The sequence below is a fragment of the Arvicola amphibius genome, chromosome 1 (assembly GCF_903992535.2).
Source record: "Arvicola amphibius chromosome 1, mArvAmp1.2, whole genome shotgun sequence".
In the NCBI taxonomy this organism is placed as follows: Eukaryota; Metazoa; Chordata; class Mammalia; order Rodentia; family Cricetidae; genus Arvicola; species Arvicola amphibius.
Window position 1 is genome coordinate 32,256,502 of NC_052047.1, and position 17,314 is coordinate 32,273,815.

The following is a 17,314-nucleotide window of genomic DNA, read 5'->3' on the forward strand; positions in this document are numbered from 1 at the left end:
AACGTGGAAAGGAAAAGTAGCACTGCTTTCGCCTATTGGAGAATTTGGTTCTGACAATGGGTCAATGCTTTATGCATTCATGCTTTGATCACCACTTTGTAAATGTGAAGGTAGCATTTTATTTTTATCACATCAAATGTAGTAAATACGTAAATACAGAAATACCCCAGCATTGTCAAATTTCTCATGGGATCTAATTATGTACACTTTTAAGTTAACTTTTAAGGTTATCGATACATAAATTTTCATGTTTCAAATACTGAGGCTTAATGGGATATTTGTATACAGATGTATCAGTGATTTCCTTTCTAATTGCCTAAGTTGGTTTCTGCTTTAGGCTAAGACTTTGTATGTATTCTAATGTGCTATTAATATTTTTATTAGTGGTAGATACTTCTATTTGGACAGTTTCTTTGAACACTAGATTATATGATTTTTTTAATAAAATTTGAGAACCTTTGTTGTTATTAGATTATTGGTTTAGTTATTTGAATATATATACATATTTGCATATTTAATTTATATAACATGTAATAGTTTATTGAAACAAATTTTGAATGTTACAGGTTTTACACTTGTTCTTTGTTCTCGTTAATAATCTATAGAAATTCTAATTATAGTCGCTAGTTTATTTGTAAGTTGTATTTGTGCACCAGCAGAAGTAGTGATGATATACTGAAAAGGACTTAATCAATTTTCTATGCTTAACTTCTGGTTGATTCTAGCATTTCCATTACATTTTATTGTTGATTTGTGTTGTTTTTATTTCTCATACAGTGAATTGCTTTTCATTTTATCTATGTGATTATTTCCCTTTAACTATATTGGTTATACATACACTTTCTCCATAGATGCTGAAGTAGGATGGTGACCATAGGCTCTTTCAAAGTTGTTGTTGAGTGATTTTTATTATAAATATGGTAATACACCAATAAGAGAACCTATTGATATTACCTGAAAGGTGTTACAAACTTTATGATGGATGCTTCCACAATCTGTGCTCTATTCAGCTATATTATTAAAATGAAAGCGGAGCTATAGTCCCTTAAGTTACTTTGAAAATAAGTAGGTATCTAGAATGGAAAGAAAACCAAGTGCCAAGAGATGACGTGACTAGCTGCCCAAATTTTAGGTGGAAAATAGCAGTTTTCTTTGTTTTTTTTTTTTTGGTTTTTTGAGACAGGGTTTCCCTGTAGTTTCTAGAGCCTGTCCTGGAACTAGCTCTTGTAGACCAGGCTGGCCTCGAACTCAGAGATCCGCCTGCCTCTGCCTCCCGAGTGCTGGGATTAAAGGCGTGCGCCACCACCGCCCGGCTAGCAGTTTTCTTGGTACACGGAATTTTTGTTCTTTTACAGTCAGTTGTCTACAAGTTGTCCTTTGCTTTGGTCATGTATAAATATAAGTAAGTATAGTCATATTGTCAGTCAATATAAGGAACATCTGGATCCCATTCATTGTTTTATCAAAAGCAGAGAATTCACTTGACACATAAAAAAAAATACTTAGAGATATATATCCATTCTGTGTGTTGTAAAACAAAAAAATATGTGCTTATATTTTATCTGCCTAGAATCTAGATTTTACATAAAATATTGTGAACAAATGATATTTAAGACTTCTTTAAAAAAACATTTAAAAAGCCATACATTTATGCTTCAGCTTCTTTTGAGTCCTAGGAAGCTGATGGACCTTTATGCCATGTTAGCCTCAGCTGGGACATGAGTGAAGAAAATCTCATTGTAAAGGTGTATAAATTCCATACAAACTCTGGATCAAAGAGTCATATTCTAAAAGGACACACAAGTGTCTGTTTATAGAGCCCCCCAAGTACTTAAAAAAGACCTTTTGCCATTTTACTGCCTCGCTCCTATTTTCCTGTGAGGAGGTTTTGTTAACTTGCCATAAAAGCAAATGGGTACCCCCCCCCCACATCATCACTCTGTCCACCCCTCTCCCCAGAGTCAACTGTCCATTCACCACGCAGGCTCTATGAAATGAGTTCTCCCCTGTCACTTTCTTTTCCGTTAGCTCTTAGTCCTCTGTACCCTGGAACTCTTTCCTTCACTGTCCCATAATTGGCTCTCCCTACTCTAATAGCATGTGAGTTTTTCCACCGCCCCTTGGGATCATCACTGAGCCTTCTGCTTCTATGCTGAGGTTACTATCTTGGGTCCAACTTGGTAACATTTTCTCTTTTCATTAAGAAACGCTTCAGTAATGTCAGCATCCTTTGCTCACACCCTGGCAGCTGCCACAATTTATTCCACACTGTGAAGTCCTTTGCCACAGTTAATACATTGAGCTTCTCTTGAATGCTCATGTTCCCCAGAGAAAGCCAAGTCAGCCTTCTTTGATGCTTTTTTGTGTGTCTTATTGTTTACAATGTGGTTCTCAAATTCAAGGTTGTATTGGTAACTCTATACTAAACACATTATTAGTCCAATTGCTGTCATAATCATATAATCCTTGCTTATTATTGATGTAAATTTCAGTTTTTGATGTTATTTCTGAGTACTTTCGAACATTTTTGGTTCCCATGGAAAGTTTAAGTATATATGCTTTCTTGATTTTTTTGGGAAAACTTTATCAGGTTTTGTGATTGAATATTCGGACTTTAAGTCCCTAATCATCATAATGCTGGATAGCTATTTTAATAAGTCATTTACCTCTAGTCAGATGCCTAGTATCTTACATATTGTACATATTCTGTAAATATGGGATGAATTATTGAAGTATTACCAATTCAGAAATCTATAACCAATACTCTCGTTTACAGTTTAACATCTCATCTGTATTATAAATTGCATCTTTCATCTCCCAGCATATATATATGTATATATATATATATATGTCCATAACATATATGTGCCCATCATATTCACATATCACCATATGTGTGTGTGTGTGTGAATCACTCACACACACGCATCTTATTGCCTAGTTGTTTCCCCTTGACTAGCATTTCAACCTTTGAGAACTGCCTATGCATAAATTTTTCCAGTCATTTACAAAATTTGTGATAAAATGTCAAGCACTAGGACTGGAGAGAGGGCTCAGCAGTTAAGAACATTGACTGCTCTTCCAGAGATGTGGATTCCCAGCACCCACAGGTTGGCTGACAATAATCAGTACTTGTAGTCACAGGGGATCTGACATCCTCTTGTGGCCTCCTATGACACTGGAAGTATAGTTAGTATATCTGCACACAGGCAGGACAAACACTAACACACAAATCAATAAAAATTAGTGAGCTGAAATTCTCTTAAAAAGTCAAAAACTTAGAAAGTTGGGACAGAGTAGATAGATACTTCTGGTATGTGTCTGGTGAACTCTCTGTGCTCTGTGGGAAAGTATCTTAGTTAAGTATTCTTAACAATTAAATGGCCTAAGTAGCTTCAACTCAGATTCACTTAGGTGTTCTTGAGTACTGGAAAGCCTAGTGTTAGTGTGTAACACTGATGCCTATAAAATTATTATGACAAGGCAATAATGTAATCATTAATAAGCATGGATATTGGCAGCCTCTACCCCTGCCCACACACCACAGGGGGAAAAAGCAAAGCAAAGCAAAGAACAGCCAAGCAAACAAAACAAAACAAAAACAAAAAATTAAACAAAAAACAAAAAACAAACATAAACAAGAAATGTCATCTTTTCTATGTTTATGTCTAGGTACTTATTAGGAATTGATACCCCAGTCAGGGGTATGGCAAATTTCACATTACAACAAACGAGACTTTTTTAGTACCTGCATTAATTCATGCTCATTATCCTTTCTACAAACTTCATGATGTATATCACTATTAACCTTTAATAAAGTTTTATCTTTAATGTACATTGTTATCTTAAAGTTATCTAAAACATAATACACATCATTTAACATTTTCAGCTCTATAATGAATTACCTAGGATAGTAATTCAAGGTTAATATGGTACAAATATGTGGTTTCCTTGTGGGTTTACTTATATGATGAATGACAGAATTTTCTAGGAGTATTATGCATTTATTCTTACAAGCTTGTAAATGTTTATGGTTTAAGGCTGCAAATTATTTTAGTAAAATTACTTGGCTAAGAACACACATTTCACAAATGTTGAATCTTAAATACAAGCTATCCAGGCTTAGTGCTCATATTCCAACCTATCCTATTACCAGTGACAATCATTTCCCCCCAAATCTCATGTACCTTCATGTCTATACTATCTAACATGCTGGATCTTCTTGATGTAATATCCTCTTTCCTTCCTTGACTTAACCTCAAATTTTGCAAACTTACATAAATAAATTGAACCCCTCTGTTTTTCCAGAGCATGAGGCACTAATTTCTTTTTATCATTAGATTAGAAAACTTGAGAGAATTAAGTTTTGTCTTATTAGTTATTGTATCTTGTGTCACCTAGCATGCTGTCAAGCATATACCTCACCTTAGCTCTCTTTTTAAGCATTGTTGGCTTTAATTCAATTCCCTGACATTTTCACTTATAAATCTGAGACAGTAAGCTCACATTGGACAATAAAAGCATAGAACACACAAGATAATAAATCACATAAAGTACAGATATAACAATGTAGTATACAAAATTATGGAATGGTCCATTGTCCTGTGATTCACTCTATTAATTTGTAGATAACACCATATTTTAAAGTGTACTTAATCATTTATTTTCACTTATAAATTTAAATTTGTATCTTATTTTGTGTATGGGTGTTTTGTCTACATGTATGTTTGTGTGCCAGCACTGCCTGGTGCCCATGGAGGCCAGAATAGGGCATCAGATCTCACAGAACTGGAATTACAGATGGTTGTGAGCTGCAACATGGGTGCTGGGAATCGAACCCATATTTTCTGAAAGAGTTGCCAGTGCTCTTAATCGCTGAGTCATCTCCAGCCCCTTCTTTGCATTTTTGACATTTTCTTATTCCAAAATAATTTTAGGTAATTTATTAAAGATCTATGTAATCAAATTATAACTATATTAAAAATATAAAGTAAAAGTAGGACATAAGAAGCGAAGAATATTAGGTTCAAGGATCCTCTATTAGCTGGATCACTGATGGTTCACAGTTGTAATAATCATATTTCACATTCTAAGGATTTTACTCAGTAAATTTGTAGAGATGTTTGGGGAATTATGCTTTTAATCAAAAAAGAGGAAATATAATTTTCATAAAGAAGAGAATTTTTTCCTGTATTAGAATCACTGTTATATTAAGGTGAGCTGGGTGCTATATCAAATGATGTCCAATTTTTCACAATAAATGCTGTAATGAATTTCATATTAATGTCTCTTGTAGTCCCCTTCAAAAAAATCTGAAGTCATTACATTAACACACAACTCAGTGAAGGCAATTCTTCAAGGAGCTAAACTAATATGGTCCAAGTTTCTAGCTTTCTCATGGCCCAGTTTAAGACAAGCAAAGCCTTTAGAGTACTTAGAGAAGCGGATGTACTGTTTAACCTTCACCCACTCTTCTGTAAGTATAATTTTCCTCTGTCAGGATGGTTAGTCCGCTAATGGTAGTATTATCTGGCAAGGGGACATGTTACCATTCTACAAGTACTGGACTTTCTAGTGACCATAAAAAACTGTAAGATGACAACATGGCATGCCAGAAAGAGCATACATTTGCCTTTGGAAATCTAGGTTTTTCCTCCATGGCCTTTTATATTGACTACTTGATAGGAGTTTTTATATGCTTACGCTAAGGACCAATATCCACATGACCATTATTTTCATTCATAGGACGTGTCTTCTGATTGGTACCCATATTTTAGCTACATAATTTGTTGAATTTGCTAGCATGTCCTTTCTCTATCATGTAAAGGATTCCAACTGCGAAAAACAATTATGTAAAGACTTTTGTATTCAGCAATAAAGATTCCTCTAAATTGGACATTTTAAATATGTATCAACCATCCCCAATAATATATTAAACACAAACCATTTTGAATCTTATAGAAATAATTTTGACTCCTCAATTTTAATAATATTTTTATTATTTGAAAGCTCCATGCATGTAAACTGATCTTATCCATTGATCGGTCCTCCACCTCCCCTAAGTGTCCCTACCTGTCTTTTTTCCTAGATTTATTTTCTCTTTTTTTAAAATTTTGTTATTAACAACCCCTTGCATCTAATTAGCACTGCCTATATGCACATGTGTGTGTGTGACCAACCATTGAGGAAGGAGCAAGCCAACAACAGGTACAAAGGAAAGTGTCTGTCCATCTCTCACAGTGATGAGATTTGCTATATTTCTCTTTAGTTTTATTTTACTTCCCTGACAACGGAGCTGCCAACATACTGTATGACTGTGTGATAGTTAATTCTTTTACCAAGAGTTTTATAAAAATGTACCATTTGTTGATTGATCACAAATCCCACCCTGATCCATTGTTATTTGTATACAATGCAAACACATCTTGCCCAGCACCACATATGATTCAAGGTTACTTGTTCTGTGCCCAGCTTTCCACACCTCCACATAGTGAAACTGTGTGCTTTGAGATAAGAATGTAGTAGAATTGTCAATATGCTGCTGATTTTATTCCTATCTATCAACACATTTATTATGTCCTATATATTAGATTCCCTTAGCTTGCATTTAAAATTTTTTTACCTAACATTTTTTAGTAGAACCCTACCATTTCTGAGTCTGCTTTAGGCCAACAATTATGCTAGAATCTCTGCAAGACATTTTGTGCTTTCAGTTTGCTTATAATTAAATTTTTTTAAAAAGGGTAAAAACATGTATTTGTTACTTTAGAAACTCATGTCATAATGCTATGGGAAGACTTGGAAATGCAGCTGTAGACAAGCAGTTACAAGTGATGCCTCACCGAGGATGACACAAAGCTTTGTCATTACTAATATGGTGCGAATTCCAGTTATCTGACTTGAGGATCAAGACAGTTTAATTATGAGATCCTGGCTGAACTGTGGCCCCATTCACAGGCTAAGGAATGTGCAGAGGTGGGTGCATTGGTCAGCAAGTGGAGACTTTAAGCTGAGCTGGCTTAATTACCCCCCAAACAAAAAGGAAGTGAAGTAGGGTGGTTGAGATTGGTAGAGATGATTTATTTTTATTGGTCCTCTATGTATAGGTCCTAGCAATTTCCTAAAATTTGTAAAATTTAACACGGTTTCTTGCCTTTATTTACACAATGCTTTTTCTAGTTGAATACATTCTTAATTTTAATATTACATTTTTTAAAAAAAAATTAGCTTCTGACATCTAGCCTAGATTTGTATCATTCTGTTTTCTGCTGTATTTCTCCAAGTGACAGAGAATGACTTACTCAGTGTGTGGATATTGAAAAAAGAACATATTAAGTTAGAGTATAAGGAGTTAAGTAGTAGGAAGAAGGAGAACTTCTCTAGTTTTCTAAAGAATCAAAACAATATAGAAATATAACAGAATGTCTTCCCGAAAATGAATTCTGTATAGTACAGTTATCACAATACGTTTTATTTTATAATTTCTCTTCAAGTGTGTAGGTATAAGCCAAAATTAAATACTAAAGTAAGCACAGTTGAGAGAGATCAGTGTCTTCTGAAATATGCCACTGGGATCTGTCTTAACTCTCAGCCTGAATAATATTCAAATATCTCCTTATAATGACCTTGTTAACAGCAGTCAATATTGCACCAAATGAGGTACAAGCTTCTGGTAATGATTTATGTGTGAATGTTGTTTGATAATATAGCTAAAAAAATTTATTTCTTAAAAACCATGAACAAAAGAATGGCAAATATAATATATACATTATATATTCATAGTACTTCCAAAATAGTTTTACAGTATTTTTTATTAATTCTTTGAGAAAGTCACACAGTAAACATGCATTTGATCATATCCATTCCATATCTCCCTCCAATTTCCACTAGACATGCCCCCATAGTTCCTCTGAAACTGATTTTTTATGGTTTATATCCCATCATGTCCAATGATTGTTATCCTATGTGTATTTGTATGCAGTTACATACCACAGGATGGGCAACCAACCAGTGGCCACATTCCCAATCGTGCAGGACCACTGCATCTGTTAAAATCAGCTTCATTTCAATAGCTCTACCATTCTTCCTCATCCCTCTTTGGGAATATTCTCTGAGCCTTAGAATGTCCCAATGTTCAGCACTCATGTTCATTTATTCTCAGCGTTTTGATCGATGATGAGTCTCTGGATTAATCACTGCCCATGGCCCAAAAGAATAACTCTAATGTTGAAAACAGTATATAATTATGGGCATCAATACATACAGTTAGAAGTCAGTTTGACAGTGTAATTGTTGATCTAAGTAACAGTAGTAGGTGCTTCCCTAGGGCTATGAGTTCTTCACCTGCTGACCCCAATTTAAACACCAAGCCTGAATTCCCTCTTGTGGAGCATGTTTCAGATCCTATCAGAAAGTGTTTGGTTACCCTTATACTATCAGTCTGGTAAGTCAGTATTGTAGTATATAGAGGCCAATCTCTGTGAGAAACGCTTTTCTCCAGACCGGACTGCATAGCCACTTCCAGCACTATGAAAGGCAGCTGTCAGGGAGGAGTTCTCCTGCTCAGTGAGAATCTAATTACATTAAAATATCTGTGTGCCATAAGTCTGCTATCAACTCAATAGTATATTCCTCTATGTATATTTACTTTTAAACAAAGAACCGTTTGAATTATTTATAAGCATACTTAATTTCAATGGCACTGACAAGAACAAAATTCCCTTTAAACAAGATATCAGGAATGCTGTATATGCTGTGTCTAGGAGGAGAGGGGACAGGACAGACGCCATATGGATGGTCTACATATCATTCAGTGAACTGGTTAGAGTTCAGCTGCCAAGAGGTAGGATGTGTGACTGCCAGACTTTCATGCTGCTGACATGAATATGGTTGAGTTTTTCACTTCCCAGGAAGTGTTTTGAAGGAAAATCAGTCATTTGTTTCATGCTTAGCCCTTCTCTGATTGGTGTACTTTAGATTTCAAAGGCATACATTCTATAATGAGTAAATAAGATTCATTTTTTTCTTTTACAGTTAGGACAATAAAAATTCCAAACACACATTAGAAATGCAATTCTTTCTTTCTTTTTTTTTTTAAAGAGTCTGCAGTATTATGATAAAACAGACAAAAGAGCCACAAACATACCCAGGCTGATATTTGGTTAGTAACTACTGCTGGAGGCCTTTTATTCACCATTGATGTACATTTTGTACCTGTTTTTTTATTTATTAAAAATTTTACTATTAACTTTGTATATTTTCAATTGGAAGAGAAACGATTGGTAAAAATTAAAACATTTTTTCTATCTGTAAATGTAGGCAGAGGCTGCTTTTCGTTCCCAGCTGCCCGGACCTGAATAATCACGGAGGAACTATACTCATTGCAACACTGCTTGGCCAATGACTCTAGTGTATTCTTAACAAGCTCTTAAATCTGGAATTAACCCACTTTTATTAATCTATGTATTGCCATTAGCCTTGTGGTTTATCAGTAAGGTTCTCTGGTGTCAATCTCCTTCAGCTACTACATGGTATCTCTCTGACTCTGCCTACTTTCTCCCTGCTCTACTGGAGACTGCTTATTCATTTCCTGGCTGCAAAAATGTAAAATAATTACAAATAAACTATATTAATTACAACACTGTTTGACCAATAGCTTAGGCTTCTTATTAAGTAACTCTTACAACTTAAATTAACCAATTTTTATTAATCTGTGTGTCGTCACAAGGTTTGTGGTTTCCTGATAAGGTTCTCTGTTGTCTTTCTCATCTCTCTGACTCTGCCTACTTTTTTTCAGCATTCAGTTTAGTTTACTTGCCTAGCTTTATTCTGTCCTTCCATAGACCAAAGTAGCTGTATTCGTTAACCAATAAAAGCAACACATATACAGAAGTACTTTCTACACCATATAAAACTTTACTGCAACAAAATATATCTTTACCTAACTGTCTTAAATATTATACTGTAATTTCTAGTCTAATTTCGATGACCCATTTCTATAATACTCTATCTTCGTCTCTCCATTTGGTGTTTTTGTAGACTTCCCTAAATACATAATATAATAATAAAGCTTATGTATCCTTTTATAAGTGATCATTGTCTAGATTATTATAGGTAACAATTACCACTCTACATCTCTTAGAGAAAATGATTTATACTGTGAGTACAGCATGTGTTATTTCAACTATAGTGTGGTGTTCTTATCCCTCTCTCTTACTTTTATCAAACAGGAAGCTAGAGCAGAGAGTGGCCAAACTCATTCTCTTTACATTCAATCAGATTATTTTTAAATGGGGTTTAGACATATTTTACATAATAGCAGAACCAGCATGTTTTATGCAGTTCCTGTATTGTTGAAAACTTTTTGAAGATGGGCATAGTGATATAATCCTCAGTGGGGACATTTTAGGGAGAAATATTCCAGTCCAAAAATGTAAACAAAATTTTCAGACAGAGAGTCATTGCAAAGCTGATACCTCTAACTGCTGTGACTCTTTCCCCAACCATTTCACAGATGGGTGTCTTTGTCATACTTTATGGTAGTTCTATAGTCTTCATTCCTAAACTAATAAAATGGCACTAATGTGGAACTTGCTTCCTACAATTTAGGTAACTCATTGCTGATTCATTTTTTTTAGCATGTAGATAAATCACACTATACTAATACTGCATAGTAACAGATAAATAGTATTTTATTTTCAGTGTTTATTTATCATATATATGCTATGCCTACCCCCATGAAAGCTATTAATGTAAAGATTCATGTTATGTATCCTTTTGCTGAAGTTACAAAACTCAACATGACAGAGATACCAGCAACCCTCATTAAATTTGGATTTTAATGAGAACATAAAATGGCAATTAAATAATCACATGGTAAAGGAAGTGCTTATATACTTTAATAAGTGTTATGACAGACCCAAATTTAAGTACCCGGAGACTGAATATGTGAGGGACAAAGATTGTTTTAGGCTTAGTGTAAAGGCAAGGCATTCCATGAAAATTACTTTCACATTCAGGGTAAAATACAAAAGGAAATTAGTCATGTGAAAAAATTGGTGAATAGAAAGAAATCTAAGATGGGATACTCCAAGATATCCTAACGAGAAACTATAGAACACTAAAGTTATTCCAGAGGGGTTTGTGTGCGGTGAAAATAAGAAGGACTGGTTTCAAAAGTGCTGTTCGTTTTCTTTGGTCCTTGAACTTCTGTTGGAGAGATATAAGAATAGGAATGTTGTGATGGAATTTGTTTCCAATGGTTCTCCTATATCTAAAGTGGCTAAAGACTTAGCAGGGTTTGGCCAATACAGAAGAACATGAAGAGAAAGTGTCTGAAGCAAGTGATAGCTGAGACAAGAGCTACTGACACCCACACTGAAGATCCTTCACTGATAAAACAGAAAGGGAAGGGAAGCTGAAAAGATAGGATTGATATCTTCTTATTACAGCAGTGTTTTGTAGATTTCTATCTGCATAGGGTCACAATTGTTTGCAATCTTAAAGCATTGCCTTACAAGTTTGCCATACTGTGGGTGGGAGTTCTGCTACCTGGAAAAATTTGAGATCATTCATTCATTGTTGATGACTATAGCTCATCTTTAAAATCCCTACATTTTATGTAATTCTTCACTTAATAATTTAAAAAGTATATGTGAGTGACTTTTAAGAGTAAAAATACTAAAATTTTATAATTTTTTAATAAAAATTGCATTTTCTATCATTTATTTTCCATGTAAAACACCAAAAATTTGTTTTCCAGGAAAATGGTGTCTGTATTGTACTCTATGAAATTTCTCACTCAATGTTTTTTTAGGACTTTGTTTTACTTACTTTCCCTAATTTCTTTTATCTGCAAATAAGGATGCATATTTGAGTAACTTTTCTTTCTTTTTTTTTTTTTTTTTTTTTTAGAATTTAAACAGCAGTTGGGAAATTATTAAGAAGCTTATTAAACCCACACTTTATTACTTTTTTATTTCCCAATAGAAAAAGAGAAAGGTTCCGTCATGATACAGAACAATGCCTATGCGGTGGCTGTTGCCAACTACGCCCCAAATCTTTCCAAAGATCCTGTTCTCTCCACCATCTCTAAAAGTGCAACGACGCCAGAACCCAACAAGAAGCCAGAAAACAAGCCGGCTGAAGCCAAGAAAACCTTCAACAGTGTCAGCAAAATTGACAGAATGTCTAGAATAGTTTTCCCAGTTCTGTTTGGTACATTTAACCTAGTTTATTGGGCTACCTACTTAAACAGGGAGCCTGTTTTAGGGGTCAGTCCATGAGTCTAGACATTGGTTACTTTTGGCCTATAGCAACATTACAGTTGATTTATTTTGCTATGTACAGTCTGACTAATAACTGCTAATTTATGTCCCAATATGTACAGTATGTATATAGTGGTAGAGCTTATCAGTAGACATCCTAAGGGGATGTGCATTTGCTAACTCATGGAAATACAGGCAGAAAATATCCCATGCCAAAAGAACTGTTGCCTTTTAAAAGCGATTTACCTTGGGATCTAGTTTAAAGGGGATTTCAGGTTATGCAATTTATTTTCTAATGTTCTAATTATGATAAAAGTTGAGATCCATTGTCACCCTTTGTGAAACCTTTGAAATAGATATTACATAGAAAAAAATCTACTGTTACCTATTGATGATCAGAGATTAACATTGTCACCCAAATATGAGTTCTTCTGACGATCTGAACATCTGCACCTCTCATCTATTCTCTTCAGGAGTGCTCAGAGCCCCTGCTAGTGTAATGGAAGCTTGACACACATAAGGAGAAAGCTAGAGATGTGAAAGCAGCTTTTCATTACTATGTAGAATTTCTATAGCCACGTGCATATTACAAGCATGACAAACTCGTGTAACTATGCGTCACAATGACAGGATGTTGATTATGCTGAAATTTAATAATTAATGGAATGTCACGGCCGTTACATTTTTATCTTCAGAGTTTATTTGAACTTAGTAACTGAAACCTAAAGCTCACTACAATCACTGCAAACTACCTAACATTATAAAAACCCAGATATATGGACGTAGTCTTTCCAGGTATGTGCTGTCAGCTGAATTTTTCTGGTGCTGGAGAGTGGGAGAAAGCAGCCATCTTGGCCGCGATGGAGCAAAGTTCATTCATCTCAGATTAGAAAGTTGTGCCAAAAACTCCAAGCGATGAGAATTCATAGGTGTCCCAGGTCCAGATGCGCACTTATATGATTCTCTGCTTTCCTGTTTACTGCAAATTCTGCCTTAAGGCTTCTTCTCACTGGGACTCAGAAGCCACTAATCATAAAGGAAAGGGCAGTTCGTTGGCACATTTTTCTGTCTGGAAAGCAGCTCTTTCGGATAAGAATTAATATAAATCTGCTTTTGTAAATTGCAACTTTAAATTTCATTGACTCGAATTTACAGCAGCTTTGTATACCAGAAGAGGTTTTGGTAGGAGTTGAACATTTTTAAATCACAACTTTAAAACATCATCAACAGATTATGGATTATGTCACACCACACACACACACACACACACACACACACAGACACACGCACACACACACACACACCACGTAGCTAAATTAGAAAATAAAAACATGATTTTCAATTTTATATAACTACTGATTGTTAATTGGTAAAAATCATTTTTTCTTTTAGTATTTAAAGATATTATTTATACCCCTGGAATATGCTAAAGTTAAGTGTGTTTTTGTCAAAACCAAATTATCTTTGACTGATATGTACATTAGCAGTTATTAGTTGACTTTTAAAATTAAGCGCAACTTCATGATGATGTTTTTGTAGAGACCTAAGTAGTCAAATAGTGGCATTTCTTGCAATTTTGTACAGTATTTGAGTATAGTGCAAAACAAGTCTGTTCACAAAATCAATAAAAGGGGCATCTTCTGGAAATAAGCAAACTCAAAAAACTCTGCAGTTCTTTTGCTTCATTCAAATTTTTGATTTTCTTTTCTACCGCAGTTCTAGTACGTGGTTTGCATGATTGTATTAATACTAGGACCACAGCTGCATCTAAGTAACAAAACTCGCTACAAACACAGCCTTGACGTTAAAAACTTCCTCACGCAAAGTAATTCATTAACTTTAATAAAATTATTACATGAGCCAATAAATGTATTTTGTTAATTCCCTTCTAGTTACATCTTCTCTATCATCAAAATAATTTTAAAGTGTGAATATCATCCATCCAATAAATAAAAGACACCCTCTTTCTTAAATACTTCTATGCTGAAACATCTCTTGTGAAAAACATAGGGATTGTTGTAGCTGTGTCTGACAGAATGTCTTATATGAAGAAAAGGTTGCAAGATTCTTTTTGTAAGTGTGTGTACCAATACGTTAAGAACAGTTTCACGTGGCTGTGGGGAGCTTGGAAGTTAAGAGTAAATATTTCTCTTGCAGAAACTTGAGTGCAGTTCACAGCACTCACACAGTGGCTCACAAGTGCCCGTGACTCTAGCTCCAGGAGGTCTGATACTCTATGCAAGAAACCATGGGGCACCCTCAGATATATGTGCACATACCCCACCTCAACATAATTAAAAATGAAAATGAAGAGTTGTTGAAACTCGTGCCATGCCCTTTTACTCTCTGATTATAAGTTCTATATTATTATAAATATGTACATATGTAAACTAGATCTAAATAATTTTCCACAGGTAATCAGAAAAGATTCCTTCTGCTGTGATTATGTTGGTGGCAACGAACATTACTAGTTTTTTTATTGCAGATGGAATAGAAATATCATTATTGACATCGTTTGAAATAACAAATAAGTTTCATTTAGATAGGATAGATATATTATTATGTTTATGTAGAGAGAGTTTTTTTTTCTCCTTTATCTCACAAGTACTTATGTGACTTTTGTATTTTTGGTTGAGGGAACTGAAACTCTGATGCTATAGACTGTATGGAATCTCATATGTATAGGGTATTATGGAAAAACATCAAAGGTGTTGCATAATTTTTACTGTACTTTGGGCTGGGCTGTCCCCATTACTTGAGAGGAGGAAGCAGATTGTTCCCACCTCTGCCCAGTCATGAAGCCCCAGCAGTTACACAGGACTTGTCCTGTATGCTTGTGTGAATTTCAGAACACTATCACAGATCTTTGAAACAGAAACATTTGTTACTTAACTGATACTAAACGTGTGATATAGGTGATTAAATTTCAACATCCCAATGCAGTTACATAGTCTAGAAACAATTATTAGATTTACTTCATTTGAAATGATTCAAAATTTCAAGTGAATCTTTAGAGAAATGGTTCCTCACCCAAAGTACTATTTATTTTCAATTTATTTAGGTCTCATTAATTCTTGTTTCCATTTCATTTTAATGTCCTAAAGATTTGCTTGTTTAAAGTCAGTAAAGTGTATTTTATTGAAACATTTCTAACACGATCTGGTGTAAAGTTACTGTCTCACACAAGCAGAACAGATCTATTTGCAATAGCTAAGAACAATGCAATAGGTGTGGAGTTTAGATGCTAATTTGTACATAGAACCACCGCACCTGAAATTTAACGTTTAAAGAATATAATAGAGTATTAGAAGGGGCAAAGTCACTTTTAGCATATGTATGTTAGTGCCATGAACACTGTGCAAAAGCCACTTACAATCATGTTGACCAGACAAATTACAAATATTTCTCTAATGAGATATTCATCTATTGAATTTATGCTTTAACATGAAAGAGAATACTTATTAAAATTACTAATAGACCTTATAGTGAGTGTATTATTTTTTTCAGGTTTTTAACAGCTCATATATCAGCAAATCTAAAAAGCAAGTGAGAAATACATATCACAGGGAAACCTGAGGATGTTACTACAAGGACTTAAGTGAAAAATTTCTCCATTTTAACTCTAAGAAAGTGAACAATTTCTTTACACATACACAGGGCAGAGAGCGAGACAAGAAAGAGGAGAGCAAGAGAAGAGAAGAGGAAAAGTATATGTAACTTATGTATAACATAGAAATAGTTAAATGTTTATGAATATATCATCCTGTATGGTGTTAAATTATTTAAACTTTAATAACATTTCCAATAAGGAAGTCTTTTTGGGACAGAAAAAAATGGTAGTAGTGTCTCTTCAGATTTCTAAAAACTCTTAATTCTGAGGCCACATAAGTTAGACCTACTATCTAATCTCATCAATCATAATTGGACATATTCTATTTACTTGGTTATGCGAGAGCATCGTCTTATATGTAATTTTATGGCCTAAATTTCAAAGAAAAATATTTTATTTTTCTGTTCTACATTGTTTATTTTTTTTTATATTGAAAAATTTCCACTTCTGCCCTCGCTCACAAGCCATCCACTCATTCCTCCCCCCTTTCCCGCCCCTCCTTGCTCCACCTTCCACTCCCCCTTCCCTCCACCCATACCTCCCCTCCCTCCCCTTTCAAGGCCAGGGAGCCATCAGGGTTCCCCACTCTATGCTAAGTCAATGGTTCTCCCAACTCCCCCCAGGTCCAGGGAAGGTGATCGACCAAGCTGAGAAGGCTCCCACAGAGCTGTCCATGCAGAAGAATCAGAGCCCAGCGCCAATGTCCTTGCTTCTCAGTCAGCCCCCGCTGTTGGCCACATTCAGAGAGACGGGTTTGGTCGCATGATCCATCAGTCCCATTCCAAACGGAGTTGGTGATCTCCCTTTAGTTCTGTCCCACCGTCTCCATGAGTGAATGCACCCCTCACGTTCCTGACTTTCTCCCTCATGTTCTCGCTCCTTCTGCTCCTCATCAGGACCTTGGGAGCTCAGTCCAGTGCTATTTTAAATTAATTTATAATATCACTAAATGTTGTCAGAAGATAATACTGAGCAAGGTTACATTGTTGTAGCTCTCTGAGTCTGTGGCATGGTTTATGTATTGGTGGTGGGGCTGTGTGGTGTTCTGGATATATATGAGAGTATATTTTGGCAACAATTCAGATGATTTTATAAAATCTGAAACATTTATTTTTCTATATATGTAACACCACATTCTAGTTCCTAACAAACTAGCATTTAATTTAGCAGAATAACTTTTCCCATAGAGGCAGCAAAATGTAAAAGTTTGAATGTGAGCTTGATTTATAGACTAGAACATCCCTTCTCCTATAAGATAAATGTGTTCCCACAGCACTGCTATTTGGTTCTTTTGAGTCTTTATTTCATTTACTTTATAAAAAATTTATTTGTTTTTACAACCCCAACCTCAGTCTTATCCTCCTTCCTGTCCTTTGATTTCCACTTACTTTTCTGTTTTTGTTCAGAATGTGCAGGCCTCCCATAAGGATCAGCAAAG

The 17,314-nt window shown here is 35.0% G+C and overlaps 1 protein-coding gene across 2 annotated transcripts in view; it reads left to right on the forward strand.

Annotated features, from left to right (window-relative positions):
* Gabra2 (gamma-aminobutyric acid type A receptor subunit alpha2) overlaps nt 1-12,284 on the forward strand; it is a 143,607-nt gene extending 131,323 nt beyond the window's left edge. The window contains exons 9-10 of one of the 2 annotated variants that reach the window (XM_038336487.1): nt 5,297-5,480; nt 11,989-12,284. In XM_038336487.1, coding sequence (XP_038192415.1) covers nt 5,297-5,480; nt 11,989-12,284 — 480 coding nt within the window. The remainder of the gene's footprint in view (nt 1-5,296; nt 5,481-11,988) is intronic. The other variant, XM_038336496.1, reaches the window with a different exon arrangement.
* The last annotated feature ends 5,030 nt before the right edge of the window (nt 12,285-17,314 follow it).